The sequence below is a fragment of the Salvelinus namaycush genome, chromosome 11 (assembly GCF_016432855.1).
Source record: "Salvelinus namaycush isolate Seneca chromosome 11, SaNama_1.0, whole genome shotgun sequence".
Classification (NCBI taxonomy): domain Eukaryota; kingdom Metazoa; phylum Chordata; class Actinopteri; order Salmoniformes; family Salmonidae; genus Salvelinus; species Salvelinus namaycush.
In genome coordinates this window covers 16,840,824-16,868,428 of record NC_052317.1, presented here as the reverse complement: position 1 = coordinate 16,868,428, position 27,605 = coordinate 16,840,824, and the positions used below count along the sequence as shown (strand labels likewise).

The window sequence follows — 27,605 nt, the reverse complement described above, 5'->3', positions numbered from 1 at the left end:
CTGTTTCATTGTGGTCTCAGTCAGGATACCATGACAACAGACAGGGTCAAGGTATATATTTTTTCATCTGTCTGCGACAAGGAAACCAACAGAGGCAGTGATGGTCTACAGACATTCCCCGGGAGTATAAAGTAAATGTTGTTTTGACCAGTGACACTTGTTGTATTCTATGTCCATAGACATAGTATAAACCAGCCTTATCTCTGACACACAACCAATGATACATTATATCTGTAGTCCTGCAGGGGCATTTCATTTAAGCCCAAACCCTACCCACACACGCAATGTTCAGGCCATGCCGAACCCGAAATCAGAAATATAGTAACTTCCTCTGTTAGTTAGATGCTTGTCTTTGTCTGTCCCCGCTCCTTACTGCCCCAGCTCTGCGTGTGAGAGTAACCATAGCAACAGCTCTGCTTTGTGCTGCTCCTCCTCCAGTGAGAGAACAGCTGTTAGCTAGCAGCTGTTAGCTAGCTACTTTTCGTCACTCGAGACTTTGACAAAACTCATGGAAAATAATTATAATAATCTCTCCTGTTGACTCAGACAATGTTTCGGTCTTTGGGGTAGCCTAAACAAGAGTGGCAGGCATCATGAGAGTATGCAAATTAAGTGAAAGTGCAGATTTTGTGTGCGGGTTAGACCCTGAAAAGTCAGTGCCAACCCTGCTCCGGAGCAGGAAATGCTAGCCCTGGGCTAAGGTCGGCGCTAGCCCACTTTAGAATGTGCAAGTGTGAACACTCACAACCCAATTGAACAGTTATGGGAGATTCTGGAGCGGCGCATGACATAACCCAATAGAACACTTATGGGAGATTCTGGAGCGGTGCCTGACACAGCGTTTTCCACCACCATTAACAGTGTAAGAGTGTGTGTGTGTGTGTGTGTGTGCATACATGAGTGCTTGTACTTACACTCCCCAGGTGTGAGGTCCATGCTGGCCTTGTCATTGCAGCCCTGAAGGGAGTCCAGGGTGCGTGTAACCTGGCTGGCAAAGTCCTCTCCTCCGTTCATGCACTCTCTCTGCAGGTGGTGTCTCAGGTCAGTGATGTCATACTCGTATCCATCCAGGATGGGCGTCTCTCGGATGCTGAGCGTGCCACTGGAATTGTGACCCTGGCCCCTGGAGTTTCTCAGGCTCTCCCTGGCCTGGCCTCCCATCAGCACCGAAGGGATGTAGTGAATCTCATTGGCTGCCTCGGCGCTGGCGCTCTTCTGGGGCTGGGGCACACGGCGGCGTTTGCACCATCGCCTGCGCGTGTAGAGGATGAGGACCAGGCACAAAATGGACAGCAGCAAGGCGATCATGCCTCCCTGTGAACAAACAATTGGGAAAGGAAAAGGATGAACTCCCCAAAGTCCCCAAACCCATGCAGTTAGATTTGTCAAAAGACCACTAGTGCATAGCAGAGATCCTTGAGGAAAAAACAATTGAGCTCAACAATGTCAAGAAAACATTAACAAACTCAATATCCATATCATCACAGTGTACCATATACCGGGGTATTTGGAAATAGCCATGGGATGGTTTTTCAATACCCTGAATACTGTTGAAACTATTTATTTAAAGTTTTCAATAAATTGTCATATTTGTAGCTACTTTTTAAGTAAATATCTGCAGTTAACTTATGCAATACGTTAGGAGATAAAGCAGATCACGATTTTCGTTTCACCTGTTATATTATTTTACATTATGAAGCTATCATAAGTGTTTTAGTGTTTTAGTTCTCCAGATCAGTTGAGACAGTCACGTGTTTGTTTGTAAATAACGCAAAAGGAGAAAGCGGGAGCAGGTGAGTCCAGCTGTGTATTGACAGGGGTCCATTTTATATTGAAAGCCAAAAGTGTTTTTTTGATTCAAGAATGGTCAGGGACGTGCAACTAACATTAATGCAACACATTTGGCAAAAAAATTATTTTCATAATATTACAACAGAAGTGCAATGCTATTTGGCTGGCAGCCACACAAGTAAATGAGCTTACAATGAACAAGTAAGGCCATCATATTTCTAATGTTTGCCATAGAAAGAATGTAGCCAGCTACATTTACTGACTTTTTTCTTAATAGGGATAGCCCCCTTTTTTTCTATTTTCACCGAAATGACATTCCCAAATCTAACTGCCTGTAGATCAGGCCCTGAAGCAAGGATATGCATATGCTTGGTACCATTTGAAAGGAAAGACTTTAAAGTTTGTGGAAATTTGAATTGAATGTAGGAGAATATAACACATTAGATCTGGTAGAAGAAAATACAAAGAAAAAAACAAGTTTTTTTCTACCACCATCTTTGAAATGCAAGAGAAAGGTCCCAGCCATCACTCTGGTTGTAATTCCGATGGTGTCCACAAGACGGTAGCAGTGTACGTGCAAGGTTCCAGACGGATAACTTGAAGTATGAGCGAGCTATGTGACATTTAGTATGAAGTCACCCAGGTACATTTGGGTGAATCGTCAAGGAGACATTTGCATTCATATTACATTTTTCTGCAAGAATATCGTCAAATCTGTATACTTGGACTTTGATTTAGCTTTTCCAGTAGCCATACTGGAAACTAGTAGCCATATTTTAAGTTCAAAATTGGCAAAACAACCAGTTTTCATAACTTCATGACTCTGAATATTCTCATAATTTATGTCCAAAATGAAAAGGCCTGCTGTTGTACAAAGTTAGTAGCTACATTTTACGACAGATATATAGCTTCCGAATACTCCCGTAAAGCCCAGGTCATTGGCTATCAAGCTAGCTTTGTTTGACCCCGATTGGTGCTTATTTGACAAAGTTAGAGTCGTTCAAGTGAAGACTACCCGCGTCATCGGCGTGCCATGAAGGCGTCGCCCTCTGACCAAATATGGTGTCCTATAGGATATACTACACCCCTAATGATATAGTGAAGTCTCGTTACGTTCTAGGATCTCTGAGGAATACATACGAACGCGATTTGACTGGTTGAAACAACGTTTAGGGTGAGATTTTCACAGATTCCTTTCTTATATATGGACCTTTTTAGGATATGAAAAAGTATTTTATCTAAGAAAACGACACTTCATGTTATCTCTGGGACCCGTTGGATGATAAATCAGAGCAAGATTTCAGAATGTAAGTACACATTTCACCTTCAGAGGTGAATTTATCAAACCTATCGTGGTGAAAAAAAGTGTTTTGTTGTTAGGAACTCTCCTCAAACAATAGCATGGCATTTGTTTGCAGTAATAGCTACTGTAAATTGGACAGTGCAGTTGTATTAACAAGAATTTAAGCTTTCAGCCGATATAAAAGTGTAAATGCAATTTGCATAAGTTGTTTGCCTATTCGGCATAGTCAAGGACATTAATAAATCATGCCTTACTATAGGTCACGTATGCAGCAAATCTGTACGCACAATGTTAGGGGGGAATGAAAGTTAGAATAATTTGTTTTGAATTGATTACTTTTTTACGTTACTTTCAAAGTCAATGAACTATTCCAAACTAGTCTAGTTTAGATTGAAATAAAGCAGAAAGATAACTAGGCCAGAGAGTTACATTGTTTTCCATAATGTTGTGTCTCTACTACCGTTAAATGAGATGACATGCTATTTTCAAATCAACTACCTAACGTTTAATTGATTATGTGATTGAATTAAACCATGCAACAATTAAACCGTTAATAACCTGGGGCACCACGGAACCATTAGTTTATATAAAGCGGCTATCTCCCGAATCCACTCTTAAATATCTGAAGATCTTTTATATCAATAGCATTATTCTTTTCCTTCTATCAATCTCATCTGAACATCGTTGTAACGGCAGTCTAAGTCGTCCTCCTCCTCAGACGAGGAGAGGCGAGAAGGATCAGAGGACCAATACGCAGCGTGGTAATTTTCCATAATGAATTTAATCAACACAAAACAATACACTATACAAAATAACAAAAGAACATACCGTCACAGTCCTAGCTGGTGCAGAACACAAACACAGAGACAGGAAATAACCACCCACAATCCCCAACACAAAACAAGCCACCTATATATGATTCTCAATCAGGGACAACGATTGACAGCTGTCTCTGATTGAGAACCATATCAGGCTGAACATAGAAACAGACGAACTAGACACACAACATAGAATACCCACCCCAACTCACGCCCTGACCAACTAAACACATACAAAACAACAGAAAACAGGTCAGGAACGTGACAATCGTAAAATTCTTGGTTTTCTGCACGAACCCTAGCATAAATTGTGAATCAGCAACATACAAATTGGCTTAATTATTTATTTACTAACTAACTAACAATCACAGAAATACATAACAAACAAACAGTAGATATTGGTTACTACCAATGATAGGAAAGAGTCCCTAGTGGGCTAAGCCATTATGACGGCTTGGTAGACAAAGGGAAGGGGTGTGGACTGAGAAAGAGCGGGAAAGAAAAATGGATTCATTACACAGTCTATAATTATATTCACTGAAATGCTAATCCTTTGCTCATTCGAAAAGAAAATGCAATTAATATTAACGCCCGGATGTCGTAGTTGACTTCTCTGTTGGAATCCGGTCCGTCTGCTGGAGAGTTCATCAGAGTTCATCAGAGTCTCTCTGGTTGCGTTTCCCCGAAGATCAAAGTATTTTGTGGGTATTCAAATGGATACTTCAGAGTACCCTTCGGAAATGTTCTCATAGCATAGATGTTTTGGCGGTTGTCTGTATTCTTGTCCTAAATTTATGTAATTTCTAGCTGCAGACTAGTAATTTGTGTCTAAGATTTGCTCTTATTCTGTAGGGATCGATAGTCTCAGAATTTAACAATTTCCAGCCTTGGAGCCAATGCTCCACGTGGAATAGTCATGTCTTTGGTAGAGTTATACGTAGTTTAAACCACTTCACACACCACCGTCACCAGGCATGTTTTCGTCTCAGAAATTCATCTGCAACCTCAGCTCACGCTGGGTTTTGCTTAGACTGATGTGAATTTCATCCGGAGTGGGTTTTATACGTAACAGTAGAGAAGGGCGGTCCGTGACGCCAAATGTGATGTCAGGACTCACAGGGGTGTGGCCACTGACTAGTTAATCTTTATATGAAAATCCATACTCTCATTTAGAAGGTTAATATCACATTACATCTTTTCACAAATAGTTTCATGTTTAATCACATACTCTTCACAATATTTAGATGTAAACTTGACAGCTGGGAAATGTACACTTTAAGAGATACCGTTGTGTGTTTCCTGTACTTCATGAGATCACTAAATGAAACACACTCGTCACAATTGTCTCTTAAGTGACCACGGACTGTTTCCACATTCTCAAAAGTAGCAATATTGTTTAATTCTCCCATTTGGGGGATTTAGGTGTTTGGCCAAGTGAAGGTGTTTGGCCCTCTGTGCTCTCTCCCTCTCTTTCTGCATAACCAGGGGGAGGGAGTCTCCACCAGGAATTTATGACCTGAGATGACAAAACCTGGGTGTTTGAGTTTGAGTTTGAGTTTATTTTTATTTTTACAGGGACAGTGCACATTAATTAACGTTTCAGTAAAAGTGCCGGTTTTAGCCAGCCGGCTAATTTTCAACCGCAGTCCCTGGGCAGGTTATTAAAAACAATTACAATATAGACAATAGCAACATAGAACAAGCAAGACATAGCAACATAGGACAAGCAAGACGTAGCATACAGACAGAGCAACATAGAACAAAAAGCAGCAAGACAAATTTCATAAAAGCAACAAAGTGTTTCCACACCTCAGTGAAGTGTTTCCACACCTACAGTGTTTCCACACCTACAGACAACAGACATGGAAAGTGGCAACACACAGCTAGGGACCATGTTCACAAATCTGATTGACCTTTAGCCATGTCTTCAAGCATTTTGTGAAAGTGTGATACGTGGTGCAGTTATGTGTGTCTGATGGCAGTGTATTCCAGACATGGGAAGCTCTCACAGAAAAAGCGGATTTACTAAAGGTGCTTTTCCTTAGGGGACTATACAGTCACCTCTCATGGCAGACCTTGTGGATCTGCTGCCATATGTTTGGGTTTTCTGTTTAACAAAAATACTGAGTGGAGGGGGAGCCAGGCCATTTAGGATCTTGAATACAAGACATGCATCGGTGTATTGCACAAGATTTTCCCAACTCAGGAGCTCATGCTTTCTGAGGATGTGACAGTTATGATGGCTATTGGGCTTCCTATCAAGCACTTTGAGAGCCTGTAGGAGAGAGAGTGAGAGAGGGGGGGTGGGGGAAGCCACAATCTACACCCAGAAAGGGTCACGTCATGACAATAAGTACACAGAGTAGCCCCAGCAAAATAGAAAAAGTATCCAGTTCCGGTCTGGGAGGGTCCATAATTATTTTTCTTCAGAAAGAGCTCTATTTTCGTGGGTATCATTTAGGCATAGGTCTAGGCCTAAAATGCCTTCAGAAAGTATTCACGCCTCTTGACTTCGTCCAAATGTTGTTGTTTTACAGCCAAATTTAAAAAAAAATATGAAATGTATATCTTTTGTCACTGGCCTAAACACAATACCCCATAATGTCAAAGTGGAATTGTGTTTTTGAAATGTTTACAAATAAATAAAACATTTAAAACTGAAATGTCTTGACTCAATAGATATTCATCCCCTTTGTTATGGAAGCCCAAAGTTCATGAGTAAAAATGTGCTTTTCTCAATAGGGGGGCGCCATTTCCACTTTGTAAAAAATCGTTCCCAAATTAAACTGCCTTGTACTCAATTCTTGCTCGTACAATATGCATATTATTATTACTATTGGATATAAAACACTCTCTAGTTTCTAAAACCGTTTGAATTATATCTGTGAGTAAAACAGAACTCATTTTGCAGCAAACTTCCTGTCAGGAAGTGAGAAATCTGAAATCGAGGGCTCTGTTCCAGGGTCAGTTTATTAATTTGCATGGAATCTATGGGTCTACATGCACTGCATACGCCTTCCCCTAGATGTCAGTAGGCAGTGAGAGTTGGAATGGGGTGTCTAGCTAGATCTGAGGCCGAACAAGACTTCTTGGAACGGAAGGTCTGGTCTTTTCATCGTCTGGCCTGACGCAAGATGGACGTCTGCATTGCGCTCTGAAAAGCTTTCGTTTTATAAGTTAGATATCTCCGGCTCTGATTTAATTTGATATATGTGTTAAAAATATCATAATGTAGTTATTTTAAACCGAGTTATATCAGTTTATATCAGTATATTGCGATTTTCGGTATTTTCTTTGTTCTGCGTTATGCTGAGTTGGACACTTCTGCGCCACATGGCTAACGTTTGCTGCTAATTACACAGTTGAAGACGACCTTCTACAACCAAACAACGATTATTCTGGACAAAGGACAACTTGTAAAAGATTCTGATGGAAGCTCATCAAATAGTAGGAACAATTTATGATGTTAATTTGTATTTCTGTCGAAAATGTTTAGACTAATATTCCGCCATTAATTTCGGCGCGGTCTCGCTATAACGTAAGCTGTATGTCGTAGTAACGTTAATTTTAAAAATCTAACACAGCGGTTGCATTAAGAACTAGTGTATCTTTAATTTGCTGTCCAACCTGTATTTTTTAGTCAAGTTTATGATTAGTTATTGATTAGATTAGGTGCCTCTCCAAGATTTCTCCCGACATTTTGTTTGCAGTTTGGCTACTATTCACATTGTAAAACCACGATTTGTGCCGCTAAATATGCACATTTTCGAACAAACCATATATGTATTGTGTAATATGATGTTATAGGACTGTCATCTGATGGAGTTTGAGAAGGTTAGTGAAAAAATTAATATCTTTTGCTGGTTTATTCGCTATCGCTAACGTTATGTTGAATGAATGGGGCTGTGTGGTAGGCTATTGTAGTAAGCTAATATAATGCTATATTGTGTTTTCGCTGTAAAACACTTAAAAAATCTGAAATATTGGCTGGATTCACAAGATGTTTGTCTTTCATTTGCTGTACACCGTGTATTTTTCATAAATGTTTTATGATGAGTATTTAGGTATTTCACGTTGGTTTCTGTAGTTATTCTAGCTGCTTTGGTGAGAGTTGTGATGGTGGCTGCAATGTAAAACTATGATTTATACCTGAAATATGCACATTTTTCTAACAAAACATATGCTATACAATAAATCTGTTATAAGACTGTCATCTGATGAAGTTGTTTCTTGGTTAGTGACTATTTATATCTTTATTTGGTCGAATTTGTGATAGCTACCTATGCAGTAAAAAAATGGTGAAAAAAAAAAGTTGGGTCTTTTGCTATCGTGGTTAGCTAATAGAAATACATATTGTGTTTTCCCTGTAAAACATAGTATCTTTCATCTGGTGTCTTGGACTTGTGATTTCATGATATTTAGATGCTAGTATTTACTTGTGGCGCTATGCTAGGCTATGCTAGTCAGCTTTTTTACTGATGAGGGTGCTCCCGGATCCGGGATGATTACCAAGTAGAAGTTAACAAGTCACATAATAAGTTGCATGGACTCACTTCGTGGGAAATAATAGTGTTCAACACATACTGTAAGGTCCCTCAGGTCGAGCAGTAAATTTCAAACACAGATTCAACCACAAAGACCAGGGAGGTTTTCCAATGCCTCACAAAGAAGGGCACCTATTGGTAAAAAAAGCTGACATTGAATATCCTTTTGAGCATGGTGAAGTTATTAATTACACTTTGGATGGTGTATCAATAAACCCAGTCACTACAAAGATACAAGCATCCTTCCTAACTCAGTTGCCGGAGAGGAAGGAGACCTCTCAGGGATTTCACCATGAGACCAATGGTGACTTGAAAACAGTTAAAGTTGAATGACTGTGATAGGAAAAAACTGGGGATGGATCAACAACATTGTCATTACTCCACAATACTAACCTAAATGACGGAGTGAAAAGAATGAAACCTGTACAGAAAAACATACTCCAAAACATGGATCCTGATTGCAACAAGGCACTAAAGTAATACTGCAAAGAATGTGGCAAAGCAATTCACATTTTGTCCTGAATACAACGTTTTATGTGTGGGGAAAATCCAATACAACACATTACTGAGTACCACTCTCCATATTTTCAAGCATAGTGGTGGCTGCATCATGTTATGGGTATGCTTATAAACGTTATGGATTGGGGAGTTTTTGTAAGGGGTGCGAACTGGCGGCAGAGAAGTCAGACGCAGGAGAGAAATAACAGTGTTTCCAATGGCGCAGTTTATAAACAAAACCCACCGGAAAACAGAATAATAAAATAAATGGGTACATAACCCAACGCACACCAGGACAGACAAACAATCCCCGACAAGGACATGAGGGGGAACAGAGGGTTAAATACACAACATGTAATTGATGGGATTGGAACCAGGTGTGATGGAAGACAAGACAAAACAAAAGGAAAATGAAAAGAGGATCAGCGATGGCTAGAAGGTCAGTGACTTCGACAGCCGAACGCCACCTGAACAAGGAGAGGGACCAACTTTGGTGGAAGTCGTGACAGTACCCCCCCCCCCCCCCCCCCCACCCCGATGCGCGGTTCCAGCAGCGCGTCGACACTGGCCACGGGGACGACCCGGAGGGCGAGGCGCAGGGCGATCCGGATGGAGACGGTGGAACTCCTGCAGCATAGATGGGTCCAACACGTCTCGACCGGAACCCAGCACCTCTCCTCCGGAACGTACCCCTCCCACTCCACGAGATACTGAAGGCCCCTCGCCCGGTGCCTCGAATCCAGTATGGAGCGAACGGAGTACGCCGGGGCCCCCCCCGATGTCCAGAGGGGGCAGAGGAACCTCCCGCACCTCAGACTCCTGGAGCGGGCCAGCCACCACTGGCCTGAGGAGAGACACATGGAACGAGGGGTTAATACGGTAATCGGGTGGAAGCTGTAACCTATAACAAACCTCGTTCACTCTCCTCAGGACTTAAAATGGCCCCACAAACCGCAGACCCAGCTTCCAGCAGGGCAGGCGGAGTGGCAGGTTTCGGGTCGAGAGCCAGACCCGGTCCCCCGGTGCGAACACCGGGGTCTCACTGCGGTGGTGATCTGCATTCCTCTTTTGGCACGTCACGGCTTGCTGAAGGTGGACACGGACGGCTTCCCATGTCTCCTCCGCGCGCCTGAACCAGTCGTCCACCGCAGGAACCTCGGTCTGACCCTGATGCCAAGGAGCCAGAACCGGCTGGTACCCCAGTACGCACTGGAAGGGAGAGAGGTTAGTGGAGGAGTGGCGGAGCGAGTTCTGTGCCATCTCGGCCCAGGGCACGAACGCCGCCCACTCTTGCTGCATCAGGGATGCAACTGCGTGCGTCCTTATCCAATTCTGCATATTGAAGATATTGGAAGAACTGTCCACATTTACTTTTTGTCAGCCAACAAACAGCAAAAGCACTAGCCTATGTCAATCTACTATCCCCCATAGTACAAAAGTAGACCTATTCTAATCTGTACAATAAATACATCTTCCAAACTTAGTCCGGGACAGTTGTGGGATGCGATAGATCCCAAATTAATACAACCACTAGCATAATTTTTACGCAATGTGGCTGACACGACAGATCAGAACGTTTAGCTTAAAATGTTGATAGACTATTAGGCTATTTATTCACATTATAAGCGCAGCAATGCGCACACATCAGTAGGCTATATGCCAAATATTCCATTAGCGGGACAACACCATTATCAAAAGTGACCGCAAATGTGATTATGCATGTAGTGATTTTATTATAAAGGAGCATTTTCATGGTGAAAATTATCTTCCTAAACTTTAAACTTGTGTGCTGCTTATGTATGCCAGTTAGGCTCTACACCCCTTGTAAAGTGGATTAATGTGCTTAATTTTAAGAAGTTATTTGGCCACTTTAGTTGTGATAGAAACCTTATCAAAACAAATAGCCCTAAGGGCTAGGCTACATGAGGTGTGCGACTATGATTAGAAAAAGTAGAAAAAACGGCATTGTTTCTTGCTGGGCATGCTAGGCTCCCGAGTGGCGCAGCAGACTAAGGCACTGCATCATCTTAGTGCTATAGGCGTCACGATCCCGAGCTGTATCACAACCAGTCGTGATTGGGAGTCCCATAGGGCGGCGCACAATTGGCCCAGCGTCGTCCGGGTTAGGGGAGGGTTAGGCTGGGGTAGGCCGTCATTGTAAATAAGAATTTGTTCTTACTGACTTGCCTAGTTAAATAAAAGGTTAAATAAAAAATGAATAAAAAATTCACAAATTATAATATATAATATACAAGTGATAGGCTAATAATGTCACCCATCAGACTATTCTTGATTTAATCTTGTCTTTACATATACTAAATAATATATGTGTGACATTTGTTTTGAGTTAGAATGGACCATTATCATGCACCTGTCACGAAACAGGGTCAGGGGGAAGAGTAAATGTCATCTGTCACGACAAGCCCTCGGGGTTCTCCATGGTGTTTTAGGTCAGGTCATGACTAGGGGAGTTTCTAGGTATTATATTTCTATGTTGGTGTGTATGGTTCCCAATTGGAGGCAGCTGATAATCGTTACCTCTAATTGGGGATCATACTTAGTGTGTCCTTTTTCCCACCTGCTATGTGGGATATTGTTTTGTGTGAGTGCCTATGTGCGCTACGTATTTCCCGATTGTTATGTCGTTGTTGTTTTGGAAGTCTCACTATCATTAAAATGTGGAACTCTACTCACGCTGCGCCTTGGTCCAATTATTCATACGACGGTCGTGACAGAATATCCCACCAAAGCAGGACCAAGCAGCGGGCCCAGGAGGTGAAGGAGAGTTGGACATGGGAAGAGATACTAGGTGGATGCGAGACTCTTCCTTGGCGGGAGTCGACGAGGAGTAAAGGAGGACAGAGACGACGCCGGGGTCCGCGGCCACAAACAGCCTAAGGGCAACCCCAAGTTGGGGGGGGCACAAGGGGCGGTCGGCCGAGGAGAGAGCCAGAGACCGTCTGGGAGTCGATGGAGCAGTTTGAGGAGGGATATCGGAGAGAGATGTTGGCTAGGAGTATGCTGTATCCTGGTACGTCCTGTGCCGGCTCCCCGCATTCTCCGTGAAGAGTGTGTCACCAGCCCGGTGCAACCTGTGCTGGCCCCACGCACCAGGCCTCCAGTGCGCCTCCCCAGCCCGGTACGTCCTATGCCGGCTCCCCGCACTCGCCCTGAAGAGCGTGTCATCAGTCCGGTGCAACCTGTGCCTTCCCAGCCGGGTACGTCCTGTGCCGGCTCCCCGCATTTTCCCTGAAGAGTGTGTCACCAGCCCGGTGCAACCTGTGCTGGCTCCACGCACCAGGCCTCCAGTGCGCATCCCCAGCCCGGTACGTCCTGTGCCGGTTCCCCGCACTCGTCCACCAGTGCTTGTTTACAGTCCGGAGTCTCCAGCGATGGTCTACAGCCCGGAACCTCCAGCGACGGTTCACAGTCCAGAGCTTCCAGCGACGGTTCACAGTTCAGAGCCTCCAGCGACGGTCCACGGTCCGGAGACTCCAGTGACGGTCCACGGCCCGGAGCTTCCAGTGACGGTCCACGGCCCGGAGCTTCCTGCACTGGTGCCATGGCCGGAGCCTTCCACTGCGCCGGTGCCCAGTCCAGGCACGGCGTCCAGTCCCGCTCCATGGCCGGAGCCTTCCTCTGCGCCGGTGCCCAGTCCAGGCACGGCGTCCAGTCCAGCTCCATGGCCGGAGCCTTCCTCCGCGCCGGTGCCCATTCCGGGCACGGCGTTCAGCCCGGCTCCATGGCCGGATCCTAGAGTGGGTGCTACGTCCCGCACCGGAGCACCTTTGAGGGGGGGGGGGGTACTGTCACGCCCTGACCATAGACCCCTCGGGGTTCTCCATGGTGTTTTAGATCAGGTCGTGACTAGGGGGGTTTCTAGGTATTATATTTCTATGTTGGTGTTTATGGTTCCCAATTGGAGGCAGCTGATAATCGTTACCTCTAATTGGGGATCATACTTAGTGTGTCCTTTTTCCCACCTGCTATGTGGGATATTGTTTTGTGTGTGTGCCTATGTGCGCTATGTATTTCACGATCGTTATGTCTTTGTTGTTTTGGAAGTCTCACTATCATTAAAATGTGGAACTCTACTCACGCTGCGCCTTGGTCCAATTATTCATACGACGGTCGTGACATCATCTATGTACTTAAATAGCGAATGGAGGACGCTTTTCCCGATGTTCATTTTCATGCCAGCCAGGTAGGCTATACTCCTGTTGTAAAGATTAGCAATGTACTTAATATTAGGAATGTTGGGAAATACTTCTAGTAGAAAGCTGATGGGATCCTCCTATTTTTAATAGAGGCCATCACTGTTTTCTCATGCAATTGCATAGCCTATAGAAATGTTGCACAACATGAGCTTAGGGGCTCTCATGAAGTGTTTGATTGACATCAATGCAAATGTAATTGAAAATCTAGAGTGATTAGAAGGACAATAGAGTGCTGAGTACCAGGCAGTTAGCAAGTTTAGTAGGCTACTAATGACCATCAGCAGCATCAGAGCTTGGAGAAGCCTAATTACCGTGACTAAACGGTCACGTGGAATTTGACTCCCTTCATGACTCATGACCGCCGGTGTGGCAGTAATAATATCACCGCAACAGCCCTAGGTATGATCATTAAAGAATACACAGTACGTTCTCAGCTATGATGTGGGCGTCCCCCTAGGGTCAATACTGGGGCCCCTCCTGTTCAGCCTGTACAGGAATGATCCGCTTTCTGTCTGTACTGGGTCTGAAGTTCAAATGTATGCAGATGATACAGTGATATATGTGCATGCAAACAAGCTGCACAAGAACTCACTACTGTAATGGTCAAGGTTACAAAGTGGCTCAGTGACTCGTGTTTGCATCACAATGTGAAAAAAAGAGGGCAACTGATGCTACGGAGACAGATGCCTATTTGTCAGGGGAGAAGTTCCAGGCTGTATCCGATTTTAAGTACCTTGGCATCATACTTGATTGCAACCTCTCTTTTAAAAAGCAGGTGAAAAAGGTAACTAAAATAACAAAGTTCAACCTAGCTAATTTCCGATTCATACAACATTTTTTGACTACAGAGGTAACAAAACTGTACTTCAATGCTATGATACTCCCCCACTTAACTTCACTAGGGTAGGGGGCAGCATTCGGAATTTTGGATGAAATGCATGCCCAATTTAAACTGCCTGCTTCTCGGGCCCAGAAGATATTATATGCATATAACTGGTAGATTTGGATAGAAAACACTCTAAAGTTCCAAAACTGTTAAAATAGTGTATGTGAGTATAACAGAACTGATTTGGCAGGCGAAAACCTGAGAAAAATCCATTCAGGAAGTAGTTTTTTTTTTGGTTTTGTAGTTTTCTATTCAATGCCATTACAGTATGCATTGACTTAGGACTCAAACTGAAGTTTCTATGCCTTCCACTAGATGTCAACAGTCTGTAGAAATAGTTTCAGGCTCGTATTCTGAAAAATTAGGGAATAAGAGCATTCGGAATGACTGGACGCTAAAGTGTCGCAGAGCTTTTTCATGCGCTCGACAGAGAGAGAGCAATTCTTGTTTATCTTTTAAATTGACAACGTTATTGTCCGGTTGAAATATTATCGATTATTTAGGCTAAAAACAACCTGAGGATTTGAATATAAACATCGTTTGACATGTTTCTATGAACTTTACAGATACAATTTTGATTTTTTTGTCTTCCTGTTTTGACTGCGTTTGAGCCTGTGGATTACTGAAGAAAACGCGCGAACAATGCGGAGGTTTTTGTATATAAAGAAACTTTATCGAACAAAAGAAACATTTATTGAGTAAATGAATGTCTGCTAAGTGCAACCATATGAAGATCATCAAAGGTAAGGGATTCATTTTATCTCTATTTATGACTCTGACTCTGTTCTACTTGGCTGGTTACTGTTTGTAATGAATTGTCTGCTGGGCTATGTTCTCAAATAATCGTAAGGTATGCTTTCGCCGTAAAGCATTTTTTAAATCTGACACTGTGGTTGGATTCACAAGACGTTCATCTTTAAACCTATGTAAAATATGTTTTGTTTTCTGAATTTTTATGATGAGTATTTCTGTATTTGAATTTGGCGCCCAGCAGTTTCACTGGCTGTTGAAGAGGTGGGACGCTAACGTCCCACATACCCAAGAGAGGTTCCAGCGACGGTTCACAGTCCAGAGCTTCCAGCGACGGTTCATACTGCTAGACTAGTTCGGCCCAAGCTTGCTGTACAGAATTAAAAGCCATTCAGTCAGTCTACAAACAGGCTCTCAAAGTGCTTGATAGAAAGCCTAATAGCCATCATCACTATTACATCCTCATAAAGCATGAGCTTCTGAGTTGGGAATATCTTGTGCAATACACTGTCTTGTACTCAAGATCCTAAATGGCCTGGCTCCCCCTCCACCTAGTACTTTTTTTAAAACAGAAAGCCCAAACCCATGGCAGCAGATCCACAAGGTCTGCCATGAGAGGTGACTGTATAGTTCGCTTAAGGAAAAGCACCTTTTTTCAATCTGCTTTCTCTGTGAGAGCTTCCCATGTCTGGAACACACTGCCACCAGACACACACAACTGCACCACATATCGCACCTTCACAAAAAACATAAAGATATGACTTAAGCCCAATCAGACTTGTGAACATAATCCCTAGCTGCATATTACAGCTCTCCATGTTGTCTGTTGTCTGTAGTTGTGAGGTGTGGAAAGACTTTGTTACGTTTATGTATTTTGTTTTGTTGCTTTTTGTGTAATTGCTCTGTCTGCGTGCTACGTGTTGCTTGTCCAATGATGCTCTGCATTTTTGTCTGCATTGTTATTGTAATAGTTTTTAATAACCTGCCCAGGGACTGAGGTTGAAAATTAGCTGGCTGGGTAAAACCGGCGCTTTTACTGAAATGTTGATTAATGTGCACTGTCCCTGTAAAAAAAAAAACGTTTTACTCAAACTCTTGAGAGATTCAGAATGTGAAAATGTAATCTCATGAAAATGAAATAAATGTGTAATCTATTCTAAATATATGTTTAATTATCAATAGTAGAAGTCTCAATTTGCATAAAACAACTGAGAGAATATAAAAGCATTACTAGCTTAAGAGTTTTGGGATTCTCGGCAGGACTGTCTTAGCTTTTTCGAAACATTGACTAGCTAGCTTGTAGTATAGTTTAATTTGCTGTATAATTATGTGAGAATTTGTTTGATTGACAGACTCAATACTGTGCCATCGGTTCCCAGCTGGAAGAGATACACACAAAAAATACTTTAGCCTTCGAAACTATAAACATAATACTTCATTCAAAATGTTGGTTTAGATTACTCTAACTGAATTTCCTCTTCCTTCCATCATTCCTTCCGGGTGGATATGTGTGGGCCCCTTAAATTGTATAACATTACAAACTTAACTTTAAGGATCTTCTATCATTAATATTGTTTACGTAGCGAGACAATCTTCAAGTTCAGGGGCTTGTACTTGCATTAATGAATGGGTCACTGCAATTCTGCTTGCCCGATGGACCTTAACTGATCTAGATGACATTTGAGGTGCAAGAGGAAATAGTCATTCTGTTAAAGGGTGTGAGCAGCCATAAATCAAGGTATTATCGGGCACTTAAACCAGAAGTGCAAAGGTCTGAGGGGTTGCCCGCAAGGAAAACTGTTGGTAATGTTGTAAAGAACGTCTTGAGTCCGGGGCCCGGCCGGGACAATTATTTCTGAATTTCTTATGTGATATTTTTTAATTGAAATTATGAAATCTTCGTTGTTTGAGTTATTCCTTCTGATCACCTAGTACACAAATAGACAAATAGAGATATCAAACTGTTATATTATATCAAACAGCAAATATGAGTTATATATGGACTGTTTACTATACACTAAGTGTACAAAATATTAAGAACACCTGCTCTTTCCATGACAGACTGACCAGGTGAATCCAGGTGAAAGCTATGATCCCTTATTGATGTCACTTGTTAAATTCACTTCAATCAGTGTAGATGAAGGGGAGGAGACAGGCTAAATAAGAATTTTTCAGCCTTGAGACAATTGAGACATGGATTGTGTGCCATTCAGAGGGTGAATGTGCAAGACAAAAGATTTAAGTGCCTTTGAACGGCGCATGGTAGTACGTGCCAGGCGCACCAGTTTGTGTCAAGAACTGCAACGCTGCTGTTTATAATTCATGCTCAACAGTTTCCGATGTGTTTTAAGAATGGTTCACCACCCAAAGGATAGCCAGCCAACTTGACACAACTGTGGGACGCTTTCGACACCTTGTAGAGTCCATGCCGCAACGAATTGAGGCTGTTCTGAGGGCAAAAGGAAGGTGTTCTTAATGTTTTGTACACTCAGTTACTCCAATACATCGGAGACATTGTAAAAATATATATTTTCAAGATCAATTAAGCTACGCTAAATGTAGGCTATTGTGAGGGTTATAGTATTTTCATGCACATTTTAGTGTTATTTAACATTTAAAAAAATATTGTATCTGCCTCCTCTTCAAAATGTGTTTCTTGTTTTACTATAGGTTGGCCAATAGAAAATAAATTCCTTCTGTGTTGCTTCTGCTCCCATCTGCATCAGATTTCTTAAAGCCATACTGTCAGTTCCCAGGAAACTCGATCCTCTTAATTCCCATCTGAGACGGGAATTAGTAACCCTGGCTGTAAACCAGCAAGAAGGAGCACTGGGATGTTTACTAAACACTATACCAGCAAAATATGTGAACTTCAAATGTATGTATAGGAGGAGAAGCAAAACATACAAGACTTAGGGTTCTATTCAATCTGTATTGCTGATGCGTAACAGATTGCGTAGATCAAAATGTTAAGGTCATTTCCGATTGTGTAAAGGTTTTCTTCCAGGGGTGAAGGAGAGGACCAAAATGCAGCGTAGCCAGTGCTCAACATGTTTAATTAAACAATAACCATGAACACTTAACAAATAACAAAATAACAAACCGTGAAAACCGAGACAGTCCTATCTGGTGCAGAACAAACACTGAGACAGGAAACAAACACCCACAAAATCCCAACACAAAACAAGCCTCCTATATATGAGTCTCAATCAGAGACAACGACTACCATCTGTCTCTGATTGAGAACCCACACTAGGCTGACATAGAAACAGACAAACTAGACACACAACATAGAATTCCCACCCAGCTCACGTCCTGACCAACTAAACACATACAAAACAACAGAAAACAGGTCAGGAACGTGACAGATTGAGCTGCATTTACCGTGAATGCGGTCTCCGCTAACAAGCTGTAAAGCTGAACCTCCGCAATACGGATTGAATAGAGCCCTTAGACTATTTATTATTTTAGGAAGAACACTGGCAACCTGTCAGAGAACATTGGGGACTTGTCTGAGACCTTAATCCAATGTAAACAGTGACCGATACAGCGCATGAGCCATAAGAGTCCCTAAGAGCTTATTTCCTACCACACAAAATCTCCTCATATAATATTCAATCATTTTTTTGTATACCACAGCTTCTCAAAAATATATATTTGGGATGTCTTCTTTCATGCAGTAGCGTAGGCATAACGATATTCCTCTCTCCATCTATACTCCTCTCTCCATCTATGTGGTCCCGTGTGGCTCAGTTGGTAGAGCATGGCGCTTGCAACGCCAGGGTTGTGGGTTCATTCCCCACGGGGGGACCAGGATGAATATGTATGAACTTTCCAATTTGTAAGTCGCTCTGGATAAGAGCGTCTGCTAAATGACTTAAATGTAAATGTTAAATGTATACCAGAGCTACTCAACTCTTAACCTATGAGGTCCGGAGCCTGCTGATTTTCTGTTCTACCTGATAATGAATTGCACACACCTCGTGTCCCAGGTCTAAATCAGTCCCTGATTAGAGGGGAATAATGAAAAAATGCAGTGGAAGTGGCTTCGAGGTCCAGAGATGAGTTTGAGGGATCTATACCATAAATAAGATCACAATATTAAGGGAAATTAAAGTTGCCGTGTGATGCCCTTTGCTGTTTTACCAATGTTCTGGAGCATTTGTAAACATACAAAGGTTTTCCAATGCTGTGACTACACTCCCTTTGCATTTAACGGGCATAGTAGAGGTCTTCCTGCAGAAGGAGTGACTCTATAAAAGGGTGGCTCCACGTGTGGTGGATGGTGCAGAGTAGTAGGTGTTAGGGGGTGCTTGTTGTTCCCTCTGCCTCTGGGCCAAAAGAGAACTGAGGACATGTGTTTCGACTTGCAGGAGCTCACCTGCGGCTGAACATGGAACACAAGGTAATTCATCCATTATGGATGTTGAAGCAGAGCAGCAAAGGAGACTGTGGTCACCTTGTGGAGGAAGAAGCACACCAGTTCTTATCATGGCAGTTTGAATGGCCACTAGGTGAGGGAAATCCCTATCCCCTTCTGGTGACAAAACTGAGTTTGGTGCAGTTCAGTGAGCCTGCATCTCCATGAGATTAAGCCCCAGTTATAGCTGGCCTCTTTTCAAGCCTCAGGTTGGACTGCATTCATCCAAGAGCTTTAAACTGTTCCATGGTGGGCCTGGTGGTCTGGCAATGAACTGTGCATGACAGGTCAAGCTGCTGTGTAGAATCCTGGCTTGAATCATCTGCCATCGAGCCATGCTGGTGGCTGTGGCGTATGGCGGAACAATGGAAATGGCTCAGTGACATGTGTGGGGTGGGGAGAGAGTGGCGGTTAGTGGGAGAGAGAGTGGTGGGGCTGTGTCTCGGGGCAGCACGTATCCTCAAGGAGCTGACGAAGTGATGCAATGCTGGATTTATGAGGCGGCCCTCCAACTGAGCGACAAGCTGCAGCGAGCGAGGCCGGAGCGGGAGCACAGCGCAGCAGCCATCTGTTGCTAAGTCTGTCCTATCTGCATGCTAATCCTTTCACACCTCCATAAGAGATTTGTGACTGTATTGTCGAGCAGCTTTTAGGATAAGGAGATAGCAAGGGGAATAAAACAAGGAAACAACAGCCAGAAGGATGTTAAATTTAGATATGGAAGAAAATATGAGATGGGAAATAAGTTTACCGGCGGATAATCGTTGCATAGATAAATAAACTGAAAGAATATGAAAATGTTTCAGTCTACCTTTTCATTGGGTACTAACATGCAAAACATGCAGAGGAGACTCAAGGTCAGCATATCATTTGACATTCAGTAAGTGCCTCTACAATGTACCTAGTACCTACTAGAATAATTGTTCTCATGCTGACTAATCATTTGTTAAAATGTCCAGATGTACATTGCATTAAAAATCTGTCATCCATCAATGTAGCTGTTCAGTACAAACCTTCCATTGTAACATGTCCACATGTACCAAGAAATGCACAAAGTTCTAATGCTTATATCAGAGCAGCGCACATAATTGAAAAGTAACATCCTTGTCCAACATCTTTATCAAACAGCACAATAAAACACTCTCCATTCCAACCCGAGCCCCACTCAACCAGCACAGTACCGTACCATGACAGAGATGTGAAGGATGCGTAACTCTTCCTCGGCAGAGTCGCTGGCAGGGTAGTCTGTGGCGGACAGGCCGGGGAGGTTCTGGCTGCCATCTTGGTGGTGGATGTGAAAGAGCAGCGTGCCGTTCTCCATCCACTGCTGCCGCCATCGCACCAGAGGAATGTCCTCAGAGTTTCCTGTGATCTCTGCCAGTCATACAGGACACACAGATAAAAGGATGAGTGACACTTTTTCAAATTTCAACATTTCCATTTAAAATCTTATCATATGAGTGAGCGAGGATATGGACCTGGGTTATGAAGCATATTATGATGAATTATTAGTGCATAACCTTTTGAAAAATCTTATGTGCCTTTACAAATATCCATTGCATTATTTTCCAGTAGGGTAATAACTATTACCCTAGTACAGTATCTATTACCCATATAGGGTAAATCCATTTGATAGCACCCCTTTTGAAATGAACAAAACCTTCCATTCATATTTGCCTATTGTAGAAGTGCTCCGCAAGTTACTGTTTGGACCTGAATGCCAAAACATTTTAGAGATAAAGGTGGTCAAAGTTGACCTATTGTCACGCTCTGACCTTAGAGATCCCTGTTTATTCTCTATATTTTGGTTAGGTCAGGGTGTGACTAGGGTGGGTACTCTAGTTTTTGTATGTCTATGTTTTCTTTTTCTTTGTTGGCCTAGTATGGTTCCCAATCAGAGGCAGCTGTCTATCGTTGTCTCTGATTGGGGATCATACTTAGGCAGCCCTTTTTCCACCTTCAGTTGTGGGATCTTGTCTTTGTTTGGTTGCATATATTTTGCACGACAAAGCTTTTCGTTCGTTGTGTTGTTTATTGTTTTTTTTTTGCTGGTTCACATTTTAATAAAGTATGATGAACCCAAATCACGCTGCGCCTTGGTCAACCCTTAACGACGAACGTTACACCTATTATGCATACCCCACGTCTTCATCACTGGAAAAGATAAACAGTTGAGATTGATATCTTAAAAGCTTCCAAAGAGGGTTGTGAAAGTTTTTGATCATTTATTGAAAAAAAAACATGTTAACCTTAATGTCAATTATCTAAAACTTTTTCAGATATACATATGTTGTAGCTTAGACCTTATTTTACATAATGTACGTTTTTTTGTGTTGTGCCTGCCATCGATTGTGACACAACATGCTCTTGAATACAGTGTGTGTATCATATTTTGGCTGATAAATGTACTAACATTTTAATAAATGTAAACTTTCAAATGGTACCACTTTGACTTGAATGGGAATTATACTGTCAATCCTCCATAGGAAACCTACTGAAATCATAGAAATATAGATAATAGACATGAACATTTAAGTTGACATTCAACGGTGGGTGGACCAGTGGCCATCTTTGTGGTAGTAATTAGAAGTAAAAATGTCAATGGTTGGTAACAACGATTCGGGAGACAGGCGCAGGAACGCGTAATATTTTTTGGTCATTATACCCCAAATTACGGCGTGCCGTGTAAGGGCACGGGGACGAAGACCAAACAAACACATAACAAAAACACCGGGTTGAAACCCAAACAAAAGAGCGAGGAGTACCTCAAATAAATACACACGCTCACAATGATTAACCCACGGGACGAGACCCGTAATCATCAGAGCAATCCACAATGGCACGAAAGCCAAAACACACAGCACAGGTAATCACATGCACCAACGGATATTGTAACAATAATCGACCCCCCATGGTGAACAAAGGACACATATATACAAATACAATCAGTGGGAATAGGGGACAGGTGTGCGTGATGAAAGTTCCGGAGAGATCCGAGACAATGGTGTACCAGCTAAATTGCTTTTGTCTAAACAGGTATTCCCCAGGAGTATGCGCAATGCCTTCAAGGGTATGCTAAATAAAAATGTATTTCACATTTAAAAAATACAAATATAACATTATTATTATTTATTTATTTTTTATTCACATTTTCAAACAGTACATTTATATTTCCCAACAGGGCTATACATTTGGGTGAGGTTTTTTACTTGCCTGAGTAGCCTCGCTTCTGTAACGGCTGCTCTCCTCCTCTTCGTCTGAAGAGGAGAAGCATGGGTCGGACCAATACGCATCGAGGTATGCAGTCATAATGAATTTATTTAAATGATAGACAAACACGAAACACTTGAGAATTTACAAAATAACAAACGCAGTCAACAGACCTGAACAAACGAACTTACATGACACGAAGAACGCACGAACAGGAAAATAGACTACACAAAAACCGAACGAACAAACATACCGAAACAGTCCCGTGTGGCGCAACATACACAGACACGGAAGACAACCACCCACAAACAAACAATGTGACACCACCTACCTTAATATGATTCTCAATCAGAGGAGATGAAAACCACCTGCCTCTAATTGAGAACCATATCAGGTACCCATTAAACCAACATAGAAACACAAAACATAGACTGCCCACCCAAACTCACGTCCTGACCAACTAACACATACAAAACTAACAGAAAACAGGTCAGGAACGTGACAGCTTCACTGCCAAAAATAAAATTAAACTCTCTAGTGTTCAGCAAAATGACAACACAATGTCAAATACAGGTAGCCTAGGTCAAATAATTAACATCCAATCACATTAACCGTTACTCCACATTTTAGAAACAAAACAAGACAATTTGAAAAATAAGCCACAAGAGTTTTTTGAGCGAGACAAAAGACGACTTTCGAGTAGTAAGACGTATAAAAGCAACAGATACCATTAATAAGAAGGGGCTAGAAGCGTCTTACATGGTGAGCTACTGAGTGGCTAGGACAGGCAAACCCATACTATTGTGGATAACTTAATTCTTCATGCTGCCGCAGACATGGCTGGGACAATGCTGGGAGAAAAGGCCAAAAAAACTATACAGACAATGCCTTCATCAAACAACACTGCTTCACAACGCATCAGTGAGATGGCAGGAGATGTTATGAAACAATTATCGCTTCACATACAAGCCAGTGAATTATGTGCATTAAAGCTGAATGAGTCAACAGACGTGCAGGCCTGGCACAGCTCCTGGTATATGTCCGTTACGTTTATGGGGGGTCAATTAAGGAAGACATCCTCTTCTGCAAACCATTGGAAACCAGGACAACATGAGAGGATATTTTTAAAGTCCTGGACAGCTTTGTGACATCAAATGGACTTTGGTGGTCAAGATGTGTTGGTATCTGTACTGATGGCGCAAAAGCCATGATAGGGAGACATAGTGGAGTGGTAACGAGCGTGCAAGTAGTTGCTCCCGATGCCACTTGGGTACACTGCAGCATCCCCCGAGAGACTCTTGCTGCCAAGTGAATGCTTGACAGCTTGAAAGACGTTTTGGACACTACAGTGAAAATTATTAACTTTGTTAAAGCAAGGCCCCTGAACTCTTGTGTATTTTCTGCATCATTCCGACGAGTTTCTCACACGACTGGCCTTTCTGGGTGATGTTTTTTCTCGCCTGAATGATCTGAATCTGGGATTACAGGGACTCTCCGCAACTATATTCAATGTGTAGGACAAAATTGAGGCTATGATTAAGAAGTTAGAGCTCTTTCGGTCTGCATTAACAGGGACAACAAACAGGTCTTTCCATCATTGTATGATTTTTTGTGTGCAAATGAACTCAAGCTTACGGACAATGTCAAATGTGATATAGCGAAGCATCTGAATGAGCTGGATGCGCAATTACGCATGCCCTGCCCTTGCATGCCCTGCCTCCAGTCCACTTACCGATATCTGAACAAGAGAGCCTCATCGAAATTGCAACAAGCGGTTCTGTGAAAATTCTATTTAATCAGAAGCCACATGCCAGATTTCTGGATAGGGCTGCGCTCAGAGTTTTTTGCCTTGGCAAATTGTGCTGTTCAGACACTGATGCCCTTTGCAACCACGGACCTATGTGAGAGTGGATTCTCGGCCCTCACGAGCATGAAAACTAAATTCGGGCACAGACTTGGGGTGTGTGGAAAATTATTTAAGACTGAAACTCTCTCCAATACAGCCCAACATTGCAGAGCTATGTGCATCCTTTCAAGCACACCCTTCTCATTAACCTGTGGTGAGTTATTCACCATTTTTGATGAACAAATAAGGTTTTATATGTAAGATGGCTAAATAAAGAGCAAAATTATTGATTATTATGATATTATTGTTTGTGCCCTGGTCCTATAAGAGCTCTTTGTCACTTCCCACAAGCCAGGTTGTGACAAAAACTCACACTCATTCTTATGTTTAATAAATGTATTGTATAGGTTTGTGTGTGGCAGGCTTACAATGATGGCAAAAAACAACATTGAGAGTGCGCTGACCCTGGTGCTAGAGGGGGTACGCAGCTGGAGGTTGAATGTTTCAAGGTGTACGGGACCATAAAAAGTTTGGAAACCACTGGTCTAAAGGAATAGGCCCATTATATGAATTTGTTTCTAGAATTGAAATGGCATCCACCCAAGAACATGTTGTGTCTCAACCGATGGCCGGCACAACACAAAAACCTAAGATGATGTAAAGAAGGGTCTAAGCTACAACATATGCAAATATTTAAAAAAAAATCTGAGTTCACACGTCTTTAGATAATTGACGTTAAAGGTAAAATAAATGTCATAATTGTTATTAAAAAATGTATAAAATAGTTTGACAACCCTGTTTGTAAGCTTTAAAATAATTTCAAACTCAACCGTTTATATCCATATTTATTTCCAGTGATGAAGACATCTCTCATGGTGTGGTGGGGTGTGCAAAATGTCTCAACTTGAAATACCTTCATCTCTTGAATGTTTTGGCATTCAGGTCCAAAAAGTTACTTTCTCACCACTTCTTCCAAGGGCAAACATGTATGGAAAGTTTTGTTTAAATCAAAAGGGGATGCAGTTGAATTAAAAATGGATTTACCCTATAGCTACTGTATACACTGAAACATTCAGTTCTTTAATTGTGATCTAACTGTGAGTGCTTTTAATTGCATGAGTGTAGTGTAACTAGGTTTATCTGACACTTACTGATGGCACTGTGCCGCAGCAGAGTGGGACCTCCCGGTAAATACAATTTAGGGGCTGGCTTTAACCTACATACAAATTATCTGACAAAGTGACAGGACATTTTTACAGCAGAGAGTTCCCTCCAGGGTCTGGTTCAGCATAAGAATGTTATTAATGAGTCCATCGCCTCTCAGCATGAGGCCACCAAGGCACCAACACAAAGAATGGATTAAAGTAATGTGATTACGGCACAGTATTAGTGTACCACTATTAGAAGAGTACCTCATCTTAATGCACCATGCAGCCCTAGATCACTAAATCCACCATCTCGGTTGGTTACAGTGTTTTGGAGGGAAAACAAAGCATCTGCTTATCTAAAACACATCCTGGGATCTTTGTATCAACTGCATTATTGATTCTATGAATTATACATTAATAATCATCAGATGAAAACATAGAGGGATTTACTGTGAGGTTATTTCCATTTATTGGAAAATAATCTAGAAATCAATACATGGTATTTCAGTTATGAACACAGAACTGCATTAATGCCATATTGCATTTAGCAAATATGCTTCAGTGAGAAAATGATAATGATCGGGTAACCAGAGGTCATATAGACGAAGATGATTTATTTTGGGATTCTCAAGATACTAACTTAGAAATACTTATATTTAATTTGTTTACTTTTGGATTATGTGCATATTGATATTGTATTGCTAGATATTGCTGCATTGTTGGAGCTAGGAACATAAGCATTTCGCGGGCACCTGCGATAACGTGCAAAACTGTGTACCCCCCCATTACGCTTTGATTTGATTTTGATTTGATTTTAAATAAATGGCCATTAAGTGAATATAAAAATCCTAGAGCTGTAAACCTGAGAGAGTAATTTCAGTATAAGTATTCTAATGTTAAAACATGGAGGCCGTCTTCCTGACTGTGTTTTAACATTTTAGCTGATATGTTACACTAACAATTTTGTGACCGTTGTGTTCTTTAGGTCTCTAATTGGTACACTTAGCAGCTGACAAGTAAACCAATTAATCAAATTATTCAGTTTAGATAGGGTGCCATTTAGCCTGGAGCATATTCTGAAATTAAAACTAAGACAGTGATAACACATTTCATGTGTCAATAATCTTTTTTTTTTCTCAGACCTTTACTCAAGCAAAGACTTGCTTTGAGCTTTGTTCATTTCACACAGTTTGTGGTTGCTACGGCAAAGACACATTTGAAGATTTTTTTTGAAGATTATCACCAGGCAATCACAGGTAACACAGCTATGGTTGAGGGAGGTTTTCACCACCGACAGTACAGTAGGTCTGGAGCTGCATGTGTTATAGGAGGCATGTTTCCCAGGGGGAGAGAGTGCCATATGGAGAGAGCTCTAGTCTGTTTGTACTGAGTTTAAACAGCAGTGAGCTAGTTGCTGGAGAAAGAGGCCAGAGAGATTCAGCTCACATCTCCCTGCAGTGTCAGAAGCTACGCTCTTACTTTCATAGCTCCTGTTTACACCGGTAAAAGGGATTAAAATATATTTCAGCTTCTGGCAGAATATGTATTTTTTAACTCCCTACATTGGGAAGTCTAAGGATAATAAACAAAAAATGTCAAACTCTATGCACCTCCTTAAGCTGTAAATATGCTAAAAGCCCATATTTAAACCTTGATGTACAGTACAGAATCTTAACTATCAAAGACACATTTCAATATTTTAGAGAGGAATTTTGGTCTACGATTTTAACTAGCCTACATTTGTAAAACATGAAAATGCACAGTAGTGCTTTCTGATTACAGTAAAAATAGAATATTCTAGAACTGCATTTGGAGCAATTTATTGTGTTGTTCTACATAGACAGTCACATAATCATATAATTGAAGCATAACAAAGTAGACAATCAACAGGGGGTAGGCCCAACTTATGTGAAAAGGGTACGCCTGTCAAAACAAACGAAAGAAAGCAAACATTCTTTACAAAAATGTATAGACAAACACGTTCGCAGTTCTATATAGATTTTCACAGCTGAATGCCCTTGATGGAATGTGGAAAAAAAGGAAAAACACAATGTTCACGAGGCTAAAGTTGTCACGATCGTCATAATAAGCGGACCAAGGCGCAGCGTGAGAGACATACATCTTCCTTTTATTAGACGAAGACTTAACACGAAACACTCTTACAAAACTAACAA

General features: G+C 41.8%; 1 protein-coding gene across 1 annotated transcript in view; it reads right to left on the bottom strand.

The window, feature by feature from the left end:
• The window catches only part of LOC120056310 (astrotactin-1-like), a 247,741-nt gene that overhangs the window by 184,722 nt on the left and 35,414 nt on the right, over positions 1-27,605 (bottom strand). The window contains exons 2-3 of the mRNA XM_039004549.1: positions 20,414-20,601; positions 917-1,314 (exon numbers count right to left, since the gene is read on the bottom strand). Coding sequence (XP_038860477.1) covers positions 917-1,314; positions 20,414-20,601 — 586 coding nt within the window. The remainder of the gene's footprint in view (positions 1-916; positions 1,315-20,413; positions 20,602-27,605) is intronic.